The sequence below is a fragment of the Phaenicophaeus curvirostris genome, chromosome 15 (genome assembly GCF_032191515.1).
Source record: "Phaenicophaeus curvirostris isolate KB17595 chromosome 15, BPBGC_Pcur_1.0, whole genome shotgun sequence".
Taxonomy (NCBI): domain Eukaryota; kingdom Metazoa; phylum Chordata; class Aves; order Cuculiformes; family Cuculidae; genus Phaenicophaeus; species Phaenicophaeus curvirostris.
In genome coordinates, this window is record NC_091406.1 from 13,098,256 (window position 1) to 13,113,144 (window position 14,889).

Genomic DNA, 14,889 nt, shown 5'->3' on the forward strand with positions numbered 1-14,889 from the left:
TGGGACTCCAGTGTCAGTGCTGTTAGTGCTTTCCTTATTGTCCTCTTGTCCTTGGAAGTCAAAACTGTTTCCATCTTGTTACTGGTGAGATGTTTAGTCAGCTCTTCCCGTCTTTGTGGGGAGGAAGAGGGAGACTTGCAGACTCTGTGCTGCTGCCCTGTTCACTATTCCCTTCTGTAGTTTTCTTCTATAGTTCAGGTCCTGAATTACAGGTATTTTTAGTAGAATTCTGATTAATGGAAGGGAAATACGTGTCCTTAGGTTATTATAAGGAAAACCAGAGCATTTGTATCCCATGAAAGCGGAAACTAGCAAAACTGGTTTATATAGGGATCTTTTTTTCTGTTCTGTAAACGTCTGTTGTTTCCCAAGTTAAGGTGATTGGCTCTATGATGCGATTCAGTTCTTCACAGATTATCTGATTTCTCTCTAGAAGAAAGGCAGTCCTTTCCTTTATACAGGGTTAAAGCATTCTATTATGAAGCTTCATGTACAGCTTCATGCTCTGGCAAAGACTTGCATTTAAAAAATAAACTTTGTATGCATGATTTTATGCTTCCAGGGATGAGCAGCACCTGCCATCTCCAAGGCAGCCTCTTTCCTGGGGTGGTTTATTTTTATATAAAGCTCTAGCTAAAGCTGCAGAGATGCAGGGTTTATCTCCCTCTGTTATAAAGGCAAAGGTAGGAGCTGCTGTGGAAGATGTGCCAGGTGTAGCCCCTGGCTGAGATGCTTTGGTGTTGTGAGTAACACATGTTCACTGGCAAAATAGTGAAAAGGACGAAGTGTTTGAAGCAAAGACAATAATATTTTACTTTACAATTCAGTGCTGAATTGCAGGGATTATATATATACTAATTTTAGACAAAGAATGGTGTAAATGCTCCTTTTCTTTTTGGTCATCCAACCATGTCTGTAGCCTCTTTTCAGACTGGGTTGGGCCCATCCCCCTTTTCAGTACTCGATGAGGGGTGACATGATTGAGAGCTGCCCTGCAGAGAAGGACGTGGAGGTGCTGGTCGATGAGAAGCTCAACCGGAGCTGGCAGCCCAGAAGGCCAAATGTATCCTGCGCTGCATCAAAATTGAAGTGGCCAGCAGGTCCAGGGAAGTGATGCTGCCCCTCTATTCCTCTCCTGTGAGACCTCATCTGGAGTACTGTGTCCAATTCTGTAATCCTCAATGTAAGAAGGATATAGAACTGTTGGAAGGGGTCCAGAGGAGGCTACAAAAATGATTAGAGGGCTGGAGCACCTTCCCTATGAGAACAGGCTGAGAGAGTTGGGCTTGTTCAGCCCAGAGAAGAGAAGGCTCTGAGGAGATCTTATAGTGACCTTCCACTACCCAAAAGGGGCTACAAAAAAGCAGTGGATGGACAATTTATAAAGGCTGCTGGTGATAGGATGAGGGGGAATGGGTATAAACTGGGGAGGGGTAGATTTAGGCTATACATTAGGAATAACTTCTTCACCATGAGGGCTGTGAGACAGTGGAAGAGGTTGCCCTGGGAAGCTGTGGCTGCCCCATGGCAGGAGCTGTTCAGGGTCAGGTTGGATGGGGCCTTGGGCAGCCTGATCCAGTGGGAGGTGTCCCTGCCCAGGGCAGGGGCCGGGGAACTGGATGATCTTTAAGGTCCCTTCCAACCCTAACTATTCTGTGATTACCTGACCTAAAATATCTCTCTATTATGAGACAACTGAGCCTATCGATTAACTCTCGCAGCCTAAAACCAGGTTCTCTCTTGACCTAAACCAGCTCTGAGAAGAGAACTAAACGCACAAACCCGTTGCGGCTACCCTTATCCGTTAATTCTCTCAATTTCGCGGAGACCTTCACCTGCATCAACGGCAGAGCCTCCTTCGCTTTTTGATACATCTGAAACATCAGCCTCTCCGCCTCCGTGCCGGGCGCTGCTGCAGGGAGGGAGGCAGGGAGGGGGCGCTGGGGCCGCTCCACCCCGGGCACGATCCGCCGGTTACCCTGGGTCAAGGGGGCGACGCGCGGCCCCTTTAAGCGCCCTCTGGTCCCACCCCCGCCGCCCCTCAGCTAATGAGCGCGCGTTGCGGGCCCGGCTCCCCGGCGCTCCTCACCCAATCAGCGCGGACGCGGCCCTATGGGAGCGCGCTATGGCCCCGCCCCCTCAGGCGCCCCTCAGCCCATGAGCGCGCGGCGCGGGGCGGTGCCGGAAGGCGCGGCCCAATGGTTGGTGCCGGAGGCCCCGCCCCCCACGTAGGCGCCGCCATGGTCGGCCGGGAGAAGGAGCTCAAGATCCGCTTCGTGCCGGGGCGCTGCGAGCTGGTGCAGGTGCGCGGCGGGGCGGGGCCGGGCCCCTGCGCGCCCCGCTCTGTGCCCGGGGGTCCGGCCGGCTCTGCCCGGGGCGGGGCCGTCGGGCGGGCTGGAGCGAGGGCCCTCGGGGAGGCTCCTCCGGCCCCTCCTGGCGCTGCCCTGGGCCCGCTCCCTCCCTCCAGCCGGCGTTACCGAGCGCAGCCCTGGCTCGTCCAGCCTTCACTGGCAGCTTAGAAAGTGCTTCTGTCTTGCTTTGCACCCAGAAATGCTTCGCGTTTTATTTTTGTTGTAAATTATGCTTTTCCCTTTGATGTCGGCAGTGTTTACAGAGCACCTTTAGATCTCGCAAATACTGCTTTTTTATTTTATTATGTTGTTGCATGTGTGCCGAGTACGATCATTTCTTACTGCATTAATTTCTAGTGGTGAGCATCAGGTAAAGCAAAAAGAAACGGGGTACTTAATTGCAGAGCTCAAAAATGTGCATTTACGTCGTTACAAAGCCCTAAAATGTGCTTTTGGGTAGTATGATTCAGAAGTAGTTGCTAAGAGAACTTTTTGCATGTTTGTTGACTGAGTGGGATTGCTCCTTAGTTAATCAGCACGGGGAAAACATTTGTCAGATAAGCCAGTCTGAACGAGAACTTGTATCTAGGCCCATAAAACTCACAGGCAGAAGGACAACATGAATTTCACATTGTCTTTTAGGCAGTTGCTATACATAAAGAATAAAATTGCTAGTGTGTGCTAATGTGTAAAATTCTAAATGTGTTTTCTGGATTGTTACAGAGATAGCTATGAGCCATCTTATCTTTTAGTTTCATTACGTTGTTAATACTTCAGCCAAATTTGAGAAACTTTATTTTTACTTTGATTTTCTTTTATATTTCTTAACAGAAGTGAAAAGAGGTTTCTAAGCCATTATGTGATTTTGGTTAACTACACATAATGCTATATAGTAGCTATGGAGCTTTGCCGCCTTCTCTTCTAAAGGAATGTGATTAATTCCCTGCAAGCAAAGCAACGGACAGAAATTAATTTTATTTCTCTGTGACTATTAGAGACATCCTGGTTGTTTTGCTGGGGAATATGATGCTGTTCATATGAATTCACTTGTCTGTGTGGGAGCAGCTGTGAGGCAGCAGCAGTAGCTTCCATGAGAGCACCCGCAAACAGTGGTGGTGGGAACATGAAACCTCCGAGGTCCTGTGGACTTGGAAGTGGTGGAGGTGTGTGTAGGTACTAGGTCTGAGAAAGAAATGCTCTTGCAGCTGGGTGACACTGCAAAGGAGCAAGGCAGTGTATGGGGACAGAGTTTGTGTGTGCAGGTGTTTAAGTTCCAGCAAGGTGTAATACCTTTACTCTTGTAGTCCCTTTGTGTTGAACTTACGGGAAACACCTATTGCTTATCTTGGTTTCTTAGGAACATATGACTAAATCAACCTTGCAGACAAGCAAACTGCCACAAACTGTACTTGATAAAAAATGTGACTGTTCAGTTCAGGTTGTGCTGCTTATGTCATGTCTTTATGATGTGTAGAGTAAACAGACTTAGCTGAATGATGCTTGAAAATGTCAGATTTTATATATTTTACATGCGTCTTCTGCTGTTTATTTCTGTTAAAGATATTGTGACACATTTTCAGAGAACCTTCCAGCTCTATTTTCTCCAACAAGTTTTTGGTGTTTATTAGCGGGTACCCTTTGGCTATAGAACCACTGATCATCTGTCCTGTGGTGCTGTGTCCAGATTTTGCTTAGATAAAAAGTATGTCACATAAAAAACAAACCCTGCACTTGCATGTTCTCACTTTTCAGAGAAACATGGACAGCCTTAAGAAACTGTAAATAAATGTGTGTTCTGAGGTCAAATTGACAGCAAAGATCAAGGCAACTCTTTAAACACATCACTTGCTGTAGTGTGTAATTTTCAGGAAACTGTCCACATATAAGTTATTAATTTCCACCTGGTACTGGTGGCAATGTCATCCTTTTCCTGAAGATTTAGAGTTGAGAAAAAATACATGCAGTATGCTGCAACTTGAAATAATTGTTTTGGGGTTGCTTTTTGTTTGCTTTCTTTTCCCCTCTTGTTGTGGAAGTAAATGACTTTCCCATTTACATTTGTTTTCATTATCTTGGAAACAATGTTTGAATATGTGACTAGGTGCTGTATGGGTGCTCCCAGATGTTTGTGTTCCTGAGAAACTCCAAATTACTCACTCTTGAGCACAGTAGCACTGCTTGTAACCTTGCATACTTTTTAAAGAAAAAAGCAGTAATAAATAACTGCAGAACGAAAACTTTCCCTGTTCTCTTTTCTGTAGGAAGATGTCCATGTTCCCAGTAGGCGAGTTTTGATTACTGGTGCCACAGGACTCCTTGGCAGAGCAGTGTTTAAAGAATTCAATGAAAATAATTGGAATGCAGTTGGCTGTGGGTACAGGAGAGCTCAGCCCAGATTTGAACAGGTTAATCTTCTGGACTGCGCTGCAGTTCATGGCATTATCCATGATTTTCAGGTAAGTTTCTAGAATATTAATTAGATGGAGAGGGTACTTTATACGTCTAGTAATTAGTTGATAGTACTGTTCTGACACTCTGGGTGGCTTTAGTTCAGGCTGATGGACTCAAAATATCTGTGGCTGTCTTTTCTGCCACATCTGGAGTGTAGCTTTGCTCTGTGGGTGCAGATGGTTCTGAACTTGCTGTCATCACCATAGACAGACCGTAGAGAACAGCTGTACGTGTCAGGTTTTTTTGAAGTTGAGGAACAGTTGAACACAAGAGCAATAACTGTGTAGCATGCAGTGCAGTAAGTTCACTCTTCTTTCAGTCTGACTTGCAAAGGGAATATATACAGGATGCCATTCTATGAAATGCCTTTAAATAGCAAAAAAGCTGTGTGCCAATGGCTTATCTAAGAATACTTTGGCTAATGCTTTTAGTACTATTATGTCTGTGAGTGAGATTATTATTCTTGTTGTTATTATTCAGAATTAAGAGGAGAAACAAACCCAGCTTTTATCTTGCTGTAAAGTTAAAGCTGCTGAAGATCATAAATGCAAAATTCATGATCAGGGTTTTTGGTATCTTGAGGCAGCATGGTCCTTTTATACTTCTTAAGGATACTGTGTTCCTCAGAATGCCATGATTAAAAATAAACTACTTCTGGTACTTGTCACAACTTGGTGAAATGCCTTTGTGCCTGAGGGAGTTCATCGGTGGAGTTAAGGAGCAACTGCCATCTCTTGCCAATGTTGGTTGTTTAAAATTAGTTTTAATTTCCAGCCTCATGTTATAGTGCATTGTGCTGCGGAGAGAAGGCCAGATGTTGTGGAAAGTCAACCAGATGCTGCTTCTCAGCTCAATGTGGCTGCTTCAGGGAACTTGGCCAAAGAGGCAGGTAAGGAACCAGCTAACGTATTTGGGGTTTTTTGATAAAATGCTGCAATTATTTATATGAAGGCATAAATACAAATAAGTTACTCAAAGCACTGAATGTTATTTCTGTGGTCAGTGTGCTGTCAATCCTTTTTCTGTAAGGGTAGCACACGTCTCTGTGTGAAGGGTCAGTGAACAGCCAAAGCAGCAGGAATGAAAGGGGCTAGAAGATGATGGGATGCTTGGAAGATTTGTTTAAATGTTTGTTGAGACTTCAAACAAAAGGCATGAATTAAATTAGACTATGTATAAACATTTTCTTTCTAGCTGGAGTTGGAGCGTTTCTGATCTACATTAGTACAGATTATGTATTTGATGGAACAAGCCCTCCTTACAAAGAGACTGACATACCAAATCCCCTGAACTTATATGGTAAAACCAAACTGGAGGGTGAAAAAGCAGTCTTGGAAAATAATGAAGGTAAGAATACACTCACACATTTTTTGGAGAAGCTTTCTATTTTTACCTGTCTGTTAGCTTAACAGACTTATAAGTCAGTAGTAAAGTTGTGTTGTGAATGAGGTTTTTTAGATAAAATATGTCTTTAGATGAAAGTGCAATTTAACAGAGTTTGACGAGGTCACACTGTTAGTACATGGAACAAATATACAGAGGGATAATTGGGTTGTACATGCTTATAGTTGAAGGATTGCATGGTTTATAGCTGAAGGATTGTATGTGCACACTTGATTCCCTGTGTCACTTAGCTGAGATTTTGAAGTTGCATCCTGTTTATCTTGATTCACTCACCTTCCATCTGGGCATCCTGCTGGCCATGCCAGGTGGCAGCTTACTCCAGGGTTTCCCAAAGCACACTCTCAGGTACTGGATTTTATAAAATAAATAATAGAAGGATACAGCAGCATAGTCAGCTCTGGAGAGGAGAGGGCCCATGTGAACAGTCCCGGGGCAACTGTGCCCTTACAGACCTCTCACCCGCTCCTCTCACGGTGGTTTGGTCCAGCAGTAATATTTGGATCTGGGATCTTCTCCTTCCTTATTGGATTCCTTCACTGTCTTTCAGACAGGATGTTGTCTTGTCTTAGCACAGCTGGTGCTGATAATCTGTACCCTTGAAGTCTCTGTACTTTCCTGGGTTTTCTTGACTCTGGAGGCCTTGTTTTGACTGAGGAGGTTGCACTCACTGAAAAAGTTTCTAACTGGAAATCCCCAGCCTGCAGCCTTGTGCTTCAGTAAGTCTAGCTACTTGTGCTACACTAAGCAGACAGCATACTAAATCACACAGTAAACTGTAATCATTTATTCTACCTAAAATCTTACTTAAGCTAAACTTAAGCTAAATCCCTGCTGAAGAGGAGAGTTGCCTGGCATGCCAGCTGCCATCCAGGGAGGATTCAAATGGGGCTGAACAGCGATCTGTCATCAACAAAAGATCTCATTCCTTCGAGGGGCAGTCAGTCTTATCAAATCCCTGCAGTGATGTCAAGAACTTCCTTACCCATGGCTGTTGTGTAATGCAAGAATCTCAACTAATAATTCATTTTTTTAACGTAATGTTTATTATTTTTTAAATAATGTTTAAAAATATGTATCACTTCGGTTAGAAGGCGATACAAGTTACGTTTAATTCTCCTGCTTTATGAATCTAAAATGTTCCGGTAGGTCTTCAGAACCATTGGTGATGAAGACAGTGCTGTCCAGGTCTCAAATAGCTCTCTGAGAACAAAAGCAGGGCAGTCTTTTTCTGAAGTAATAAATACTTCTAATATACTGAAAATAGATATTTTTGACTAGTATTTAAAGAGAGGACGAACATCTTTACTGTGTATTAATTGATGATGTAGGGATTAACAGCAACAGGAAATTGGCTTCGTATTGGGTTTTTATTGTATTTGTTTTTCTTCTGTAAGTACTTCTTTCAGTTAAATTTTTTTGTGACAGTAATTTTTATGTTAACTTTCTCTTTTTTTTTTGTCTTTCTAATAGCTACGGCATTTTCTTACAAATCTATAAGAATTGCAATGATTTGGTGACTTCCACTTTTAATTTCAGGACTGATTCAGGTGGTTCTTTTTTTCTTTAAGCAAAATGTCTGTATTACTTCTAATGAATTTGTTGTAGCTGCCTTGGATTTCACCTCAAAGACACACTTTGAGTCTTCATGACCGAGATAAACTAGTATGATGTATTTGGTCATAAAATATCCTTCTCTTTGCACTTGTTTGCTGTTAATTTAATTTCTCAAATCACTATTTTGAGATTGAATATTGTTTACTGCGGCATTCTGTGAGCCTGTTGATTGTTCATCAAGCTTTTTATTCATTCCAGTATTCATGTCTTTTTTTCTTGTACATAATATCCTTATACAGGAGGTTTCTGCGTGCTGGGTGAAAAGACTTTGTCAGTAATTGATACCTTAATGTGTCAGTTTGTGGTTGGTGGGAATTTTTGTTCTTGCTCTGCCCCTAGGAGGATAGAGAGGGCTGGCATAACTGTATAACACAGCTGGGTTCTTTAATTTTTTTAATTATTCTTCTTACTGAAACAAGCCTTTTTTTTTTTTTTTTTATTCTCTCTGATGGTGTTAAATGAAAGCTTGTTAACTTTTTGAAAATCAACTGAATAAATGAAAATAAGTATATAAACTTTGTGTTTATCATCTGTCCTAATTGTTACACATGCAGATTATATTCTTAGGCCTAACATCATAATTGGATTTTCTTTGTGATTTGTCAATGCTTAATATGACCAACATATACTTTGACTCTTCCAAACCACTTTTCAGGTTATGCTAAAGCCTTCATATGTATTCATAACTATGTTAATACTTTTGCTTTTAGGTGCTGCAGTACTGAGGATTCCTGTTTTGTATGGAGAGGTAGAAAGACTGGAGGAAAGTACTGTGACTGTTATGTTTGATAAAGTGCAGTTCAGTAATAAATCTGCCAACATGGACCACTGGCAACAAAGATTTCCTACTAATGTCAAGGATGTAGCAGCTGTTTGCAGACAGCTAGCAGAGAAGAGAATGCTGGTAAGAATTTGAAGAAACAAGCCTCTCGACCATAAAAACAGTTTGAGTTCTTGGCTTTGGTTCTGAACAACTGAGAACTGCATATAACCTGCATTGCTCCTTGTATTTCTGAAACACTGTGAGGGAAGAAAGGACTAGCTGTAATATTGCAGTATCTGCCCTTTACATGATAGTGCGTGAGTATTCTGGTATTTCAAACAAAGGCGAGTGAATTGGTGAGACAGATTCTTCTGAAAATTTTCTTATGTCTTCTCATGTACATGAGAGAAAGGCAAATACCTAACTTCTGATATACTTCTTACAAATTGCCTTTTTGGAGTAAAAAATAATAAATATATGGTGGTTGAATCTAAGTCTCAAAGGTGCCCTTATTTAGTACATTAAGAGCACTGAAGTAGCAAAAGCAAGTCACAGAACCTGAGTACTTTAGTGTTCATTCACCACAGCATCTTCAGATTACCGCCTTTGCAAGGTAACAAAATCAACTAACCACCTTTATTTTTCATACACGTAATGCTGAAAAAATGGACTATGCTTATATGGTAGACATGGTGTAATTATTATTTTGTTTGACAGGACTTGTACCTGATTTGCAGTTGAACATTCAGAATATGTATGGTATCTTTTCTTTTTTTTTTTTTTTTTTAGTAAGTGAATAGTATCAAATAACTGAGTTGTTCTTCCCAAGGTATTTGACCTTGGTTGGTTGGTTGGCTGGCTTGCTCCTTTCTCTCCTGTTAATTCTACGGAATAAAAACTGTTTGTGAAAAGTCAGATCAGGTATGCATACCACCAGTTCTCTCTCATCTCTAGTCAGGTGTTCTTTGAAAATGCATGAGACATTTCCATAATATCACCGAGATGCTCTTATGTGCCCTTCAGGACAGGATCTTGCTAGAAGATTGTTCTGCATGATTCTTGGCCAGGAATTACTGTGAGGGCTAGCTAGCTGCTTTTTTTAACCAGTCCTTCTTCTTTCTTCTATAGGACCCGTCAGTAAAAGGAACATTTCACTGGTCTGGCAATGAACAGATGACTAAGTATGAAATGGCGTGTGCAATTGCCGATGCTTTCAACCTTCCCAGCAGCCATTTGAGGCCAGTAAGTGATGTTTTGTTCGGCCTGTAGCAAGATGAAAGCAGTAGTTTTTATTCTGGCTGTGCAAGTAAGTTTCCTCTTCAGGACGAGCTGTATGTGTATGTCTAGCACAGCAGATGTATCGCTGAGAATGCCGTCTGGTGTCTAACTTGGGAAAACAGCTGCTTTACCTGCTGAATTATGAAAATCACCCTGTCAGTCAGTAATCAGTTTTGTAGTTTGTCATGTAATGCTATTTCTGAAGAACAGTTCTCCTTAGTCATGAGTAAATCATATTTTTAGTAGTATTTCTGTCCTTAAAAAATTTAGATTGACTGAACATTAACTTGAAAGCACTTCATGGTGCCCAGATTTATTTACGAAGATGTGCACTGAAGAACTTCAAATCTTTTTTGCTTTCCTTAAAACCCATCTTACAGTTTTATTGATACTTAAAAGTAAGACTGCTATTAAAAACACACTGATAATGTTATGACAGTATAACATGCAAAAAAAGATTTTATTTATATCCAAAATAAACTCCAAGGATTCTAAATTACTAAAGATTGGAACTGAAATGTGTCTTGGAAGATGAAAAAAAATGGAGAACACCATGTTAGTCTACGTTTTTCCTGCCCAAATCTATTTCTCTTCAAGTCTTTTGATCAAGACATGGTTCTATCTACATTTTAGAGTATTCGCCTACCTTGTGATTATAGTCGTAGGGTGAAAATCAGAATAAAAAAGGAAAACATAAATTGTGGGCAATTATTAAGTGAGAAAAGTTTCACTTGAGACACTTCACTTAGTTTTGTCTGACATCTCTTAGATTGAAATGTAGCGAACTGTAAAACAAGCAAATAAAAAACCCCACATCCTTTCTAAATAGTTCTAACTGAGGAGGCAAATGTACATATATAGAAAGCTGTGAAGGAAAACTTCTAAATGAGCATATGTAAGAATTTTTCTGTCACTTTTGATTACTTGCTGCTGTGTTTGGCTTTTTCTGTTTAATTTTTAGATTACTGATTGTCCGGTTGTGGGTGCTCTTCGTCCAAGGAATGCTCAGCTAGACTGCTCCAGGTTGGAGATGCTGGGAATAGGTCAGAGAACACCGTTTCGAGCTGGGATCAAAGAATCTCTTTGGCCTTTCCTTGTTGACAAGAGATGGAGGCAGACAGTCTTCCATTAGTTTGTAACTTTTTTAGTAGAAGTATGTTATGTGGCACTTTTTTTAAAAAAAAAAATAGTTTTGTATGAGTGCTCCTAAATTGTGACATTGATGAGTTTTCATTTAATCAGGTAAACACATGGTCTTGCACTAGAGAAATAGTAAGCCTGAAAGAAGTTCAGTGACGGAAACTGAGCCTGTTTGATATCTTGAATCTTTCCTTTCATTTGTACCAGTGTAAGTTAACATTTGTTCTTAGTGAATTATGGTCCTTAGCTGTTGCTACTATTTGATGCTGAGAATGACTCGGATCACTTGTTGATTTATTTTTGGCTGAGATATTGTTGATGCTTAAGATCTGTGCCATTGTTGTATATACCATTCCTCTTCATTAAAAGACATGGTCAGTTACTTTATCAACACAAATCTGATTTTTTTTATTTTAACTTCTGAAAGTGGTGTTCTTACAAAGTTAAACTGAGGTAGGAATTGTTAAGTATTTGTTTTGCTTGAGCTCTGATCAAAATGTTTTTTAAAAAAGTGAAACTTTATTTTTGCAACTCTGAAGTGTACTTTATATGCTTGAAATATTTTCAGAACGTTCTGTAACTTGAATGCCTGCAGCTTTATATTTGTACAGCAAGTTGTATGCACTTGTTATAATGGTGACAGATAAAAGCTAGAAGAGGGTTGGGAGGCTGGAGAAAAATTGTTTTGATCTAGTTCTCCCGGGGGGGGAGTTGAGTTGGATTTTTTTTTTTCTTTTTTATAAAAGCATGCAATATCTTTATCTTTTTTTTTCTTGCGTAGTATTTGGGATTGGGGAAATGAGCAGGAAGAAGGTGTTTGTCAGGCAATACATGTGACAGGGAGGAGTAAGATATTTCAAGAATTTGTAGCACTGCAGCTTCTTTTGCACAGACTGTCCAATCTTGCACTGATGTAGCTTCGTCTGGAGCAGCAAAGGGCACATGTTGAAGGTTTGCACTGCTACAACATAACCACAATAGTCAAATATAAGCAGAACTGGCATCTACTTAAGTCTAGTCATTACAGTTGGATTCAGTGGAGGAAGAACAACGTTTGTAGCAGTTAACTTTCTTCTGAATTTGTGCAATTAACAATGAAAATGTTCCAAGACTATCAGCAGATCATTATTAAACGTAGGAAAAGCTGCATTTGGACAATCGTTTGTTTTTGTGAGGTTGATGTGAAGGGGGAGGGGAAGGTGTTCAGCTTTAATTTATTTTTTTTTAAAATGGGAGAGTAAGACGTACAAAAATAGAACAAGTGAAGATCTCCTAAAGGTCAGCTTTACATTCACTCCTTTAATTTCTAAATCATGTATGCTAAGAGTTCATAATCCTGATTTGTTCTGAGCCTGAAGTCTTGATACACATATGGTAACCTGTCTCCACAATTACAATAAATATATATTGCCAGCATGAGAAACAGTTGTTGATTCTTTCTTTATCATCAAGATTTGTTTACCTGAATCATAAATATTTGCAGTTCTTTTGGAAATCTGTGTGCCCTTTCAGTGATTCTTCCCCTTGATTCAAAGAACTATTTCCAAGTTAGACTAGGTTGTTTCTTTGTCTCTGCACCACTGCCTTGGGGATGGGGTCAATGTACTTGAGGAAAAAAAATGGTACTGAAGGTTTTGAAAATAGAAGCCTTGACACATCCTGTGCCCAAGTTTAATTAGGAAGTTTCTGAGTATATCCTCTCCACTTGGAGGCAGCTGAACTTTTATTAAAAGCGTGACACCATATTTTTTAAAAAAACGGCTGCAAATTTAAAAGTGATAAGAAAAATCAAGGATGGGATCATAAAAGCCACAGGAAGAAAAATTTAAGGGACACTGAGGTGGACTGTAGACTTGCTATTCTGTTGTGTGATTTCTTTTTTCATTTGCCTACACAGCCAGAAATTACACTATTTTATTAAAATCAAGTAGACAATTATTTAGCTAAGCGGTTCTCTTCATTTCCATTTTAAAAATGTGGGAAAATACATTGATATTTAGTTGGCAGTAAATGCCATTCTACATTTACTGCTGCTTTTTGTTAAATTTGTCAAATTGGTTTTACCAGGTCAAAAAAAAAAGAAAGTGGCCAATTTTGTCTTTTATGTTTTCCATTTTTTTTTAAAGGAAGGGGGGATTTATTTTTTTTTTCAAGATGATGGAAAAATCTCTTCCACCTACAAGAAGGTGCAATTACCATTTTTACCCACTCTTAAATTGGATTAATCTTTACATTTCATCCTAGGGTATGCGGAACTTCCCAGGTTAAAACAAAGGTGTGTATATGTGGACTTTATTTTTTTTCTTGAAGTTCTACATTTGCAGAATCATCTTGGTATTTAGAAAAATCTGCAGTTTTCAGATGGGAAGGGGTGGTTTAGGGGACCTCTTGCTTCCCAAGCATCATTTCAGACAACATTTTTCTATAAGGTGTTGGCAATACTGTTCAACTTGCGTATGTTGCACCTTTTATCTGTTGTTATCCAGCCTAATACTTAAATTTTTCCACTCAAAAAGGAGGTGAATTCATTAATTTAAAAAAAACGTGGTTCTTCTAGTTGCATTCTTGACTAGTTGAATGACTGAAGATACAGGAAAAGCGAAGGTTAATGGGATGAGCCTTCCCACCTCCTACTGCATTGCTTCCGTGAAAAGTTGTTCAGATATATTCGAAGGCTGAGTTCAATGGAAACTATTTCCAGCTAGAGCGCAGTCCAAGGACTTGTTAGTAGTGCTTTTGAAAGACATCTTAGGTGCAGTTCTGATAACTCAAAATTTATTTTGAAGTGTAAGGAAAATAAGCTAAAATATTTTGAAGGAAGTCACGCTGACTATAACTGTATTAAATGAGTAGCGTGGGAACATTTTACAGAGAAGAAGGCCTGGATGCTGTGGGACTGATTGATACTGAGCAATTCTAACAAGGCCTTGAAACAGAGAACTGAAAGATAAACAAAGGCCAGCTGAAAGGAATACAAGAGCTAGTTTGGTGGGAATGAGTACCAGCTGAAAGTAAAACAATGGAAGACAACTATCAACATAGTTAATTTTAGTGTAACTTGGTTTCTTAGCGTGTGCAGTAGTTTAGCCAATAATATGTTAGTAATAGCTTTATGGACAGCTACCTTTAACCAATAATACACTGCAGATACCCTCGTGGGCACCCAGTTATGTAACCAAAAAGGGTTTATGAAGAAACAGCTAAGCTCAATAAAATGAACATTCGCTGATCATATTGATCTCCGCGTTTGATTCCACGATGCTCCCATCAACAGAGTAGCTCCTTTCATTCATTAACTTTTACAGCAAGGCTCAGAAATATAACCTAGAATGATGCTTCACTACATTAATCTTTTTGACCAGGAGTTTTGGGGTAATTTCGCATAAATTCTGGAAGCGATCATGAGGATCAAGCTGTGGGAAGTCCCAAGCTAAGATATTCAGTCCTTTCGTATAAATGTGTGTTAAGGTCTGGATTTTGTTCGGATAAATGTTAATGATCAAATTTAGCAATCTACTGAGCAACGATTCTTCCCTTTTGCTTTAAGCAACCTGATCCAGTGGGAGGTGTCCCTGCCTGTGGCAGGGAGTTGGAACTATTTGATCTTTAAGGTCTCTTCCAGCCCAAGCCATTCTGTGATTATTAGCCAGACACCGTTCCCTCAGTCAGTTCCCTTTATCAATGAGGGCACTGTAGATACTGCTGGAAACAGTGGGACCAGTACTGCAGTTTTCCAATCACTTTTAAGCTATGTTGCTGTTGAAAGAGTTGGTCGTACTCTTTGCTTTGCCTCTCTGGCTTTGTTTCCCACTCCATGGCTCGGTAGGTATTTGTGTTGCTCAGCAGGAGGCCAGGAACTGTTCGGGGGTCAAAGTTATTGTGACTGTG

General features: G+C 40.2%; 1 protein-coding gene across 1 annotated transcript; it reads left to right on the forward strand.

The window, feature by feature from the left end:
* The first annotated feature begins 2,216 nt into the window (after positions 1-2,216).
* Positions 2,217-12,424, forward strand: MAT2B (methionine adenosyltransferase 2 non-catalytic beta subunit). The gene is made up of 7 exons (XM_069869069.1): positions 2,217-2,303; positions 4,613-4,807; positions 5,577-5,691; positions 5,997-6,149; positions 8,531-8,724; positions 9,712-9,825; positions 10,823-12,424. The coding sequence occupies exons 1-7, from the start codon at positions 2,241-2,243 to the stop codon at positions 10,991-10,993; spliced, it is 1,005 nt and encodes a 334-aa protein (XP_069725170.1). The 5' UTR covers positions 2,217-2,240; the 3' UTR covers positions 10,994-12,424.
* Positions 12,425-14,889: the final 2,465 nt, after the last annotated feature.

Excerpts from the sequence above, each read along its gene's own strand:
- MAT2B (XM_069869069.1), top strand. The coding sequence starts at position 2,241 with ATGGTCGGCCGGGAGAAGGAGCTCAAGATCCGCTTCGTGCCGGGGCGC. Across the intron at positions 6,150-8,530 it reads AGTCTTGGAAAATAATGAAG|GTGCTGCAGTACTGAGGATT; the intron begins GTAAGAATACAC and ends TTTTGCTTTTAG. Across the intron at positions 9,826-10,822 it reads CCAGCAGCCATTTGAGGCCA|ATTACTGATTGTCCGGTTGT; the intron begins GTAAGTGATGTT and ends TTTAATTTTTAG.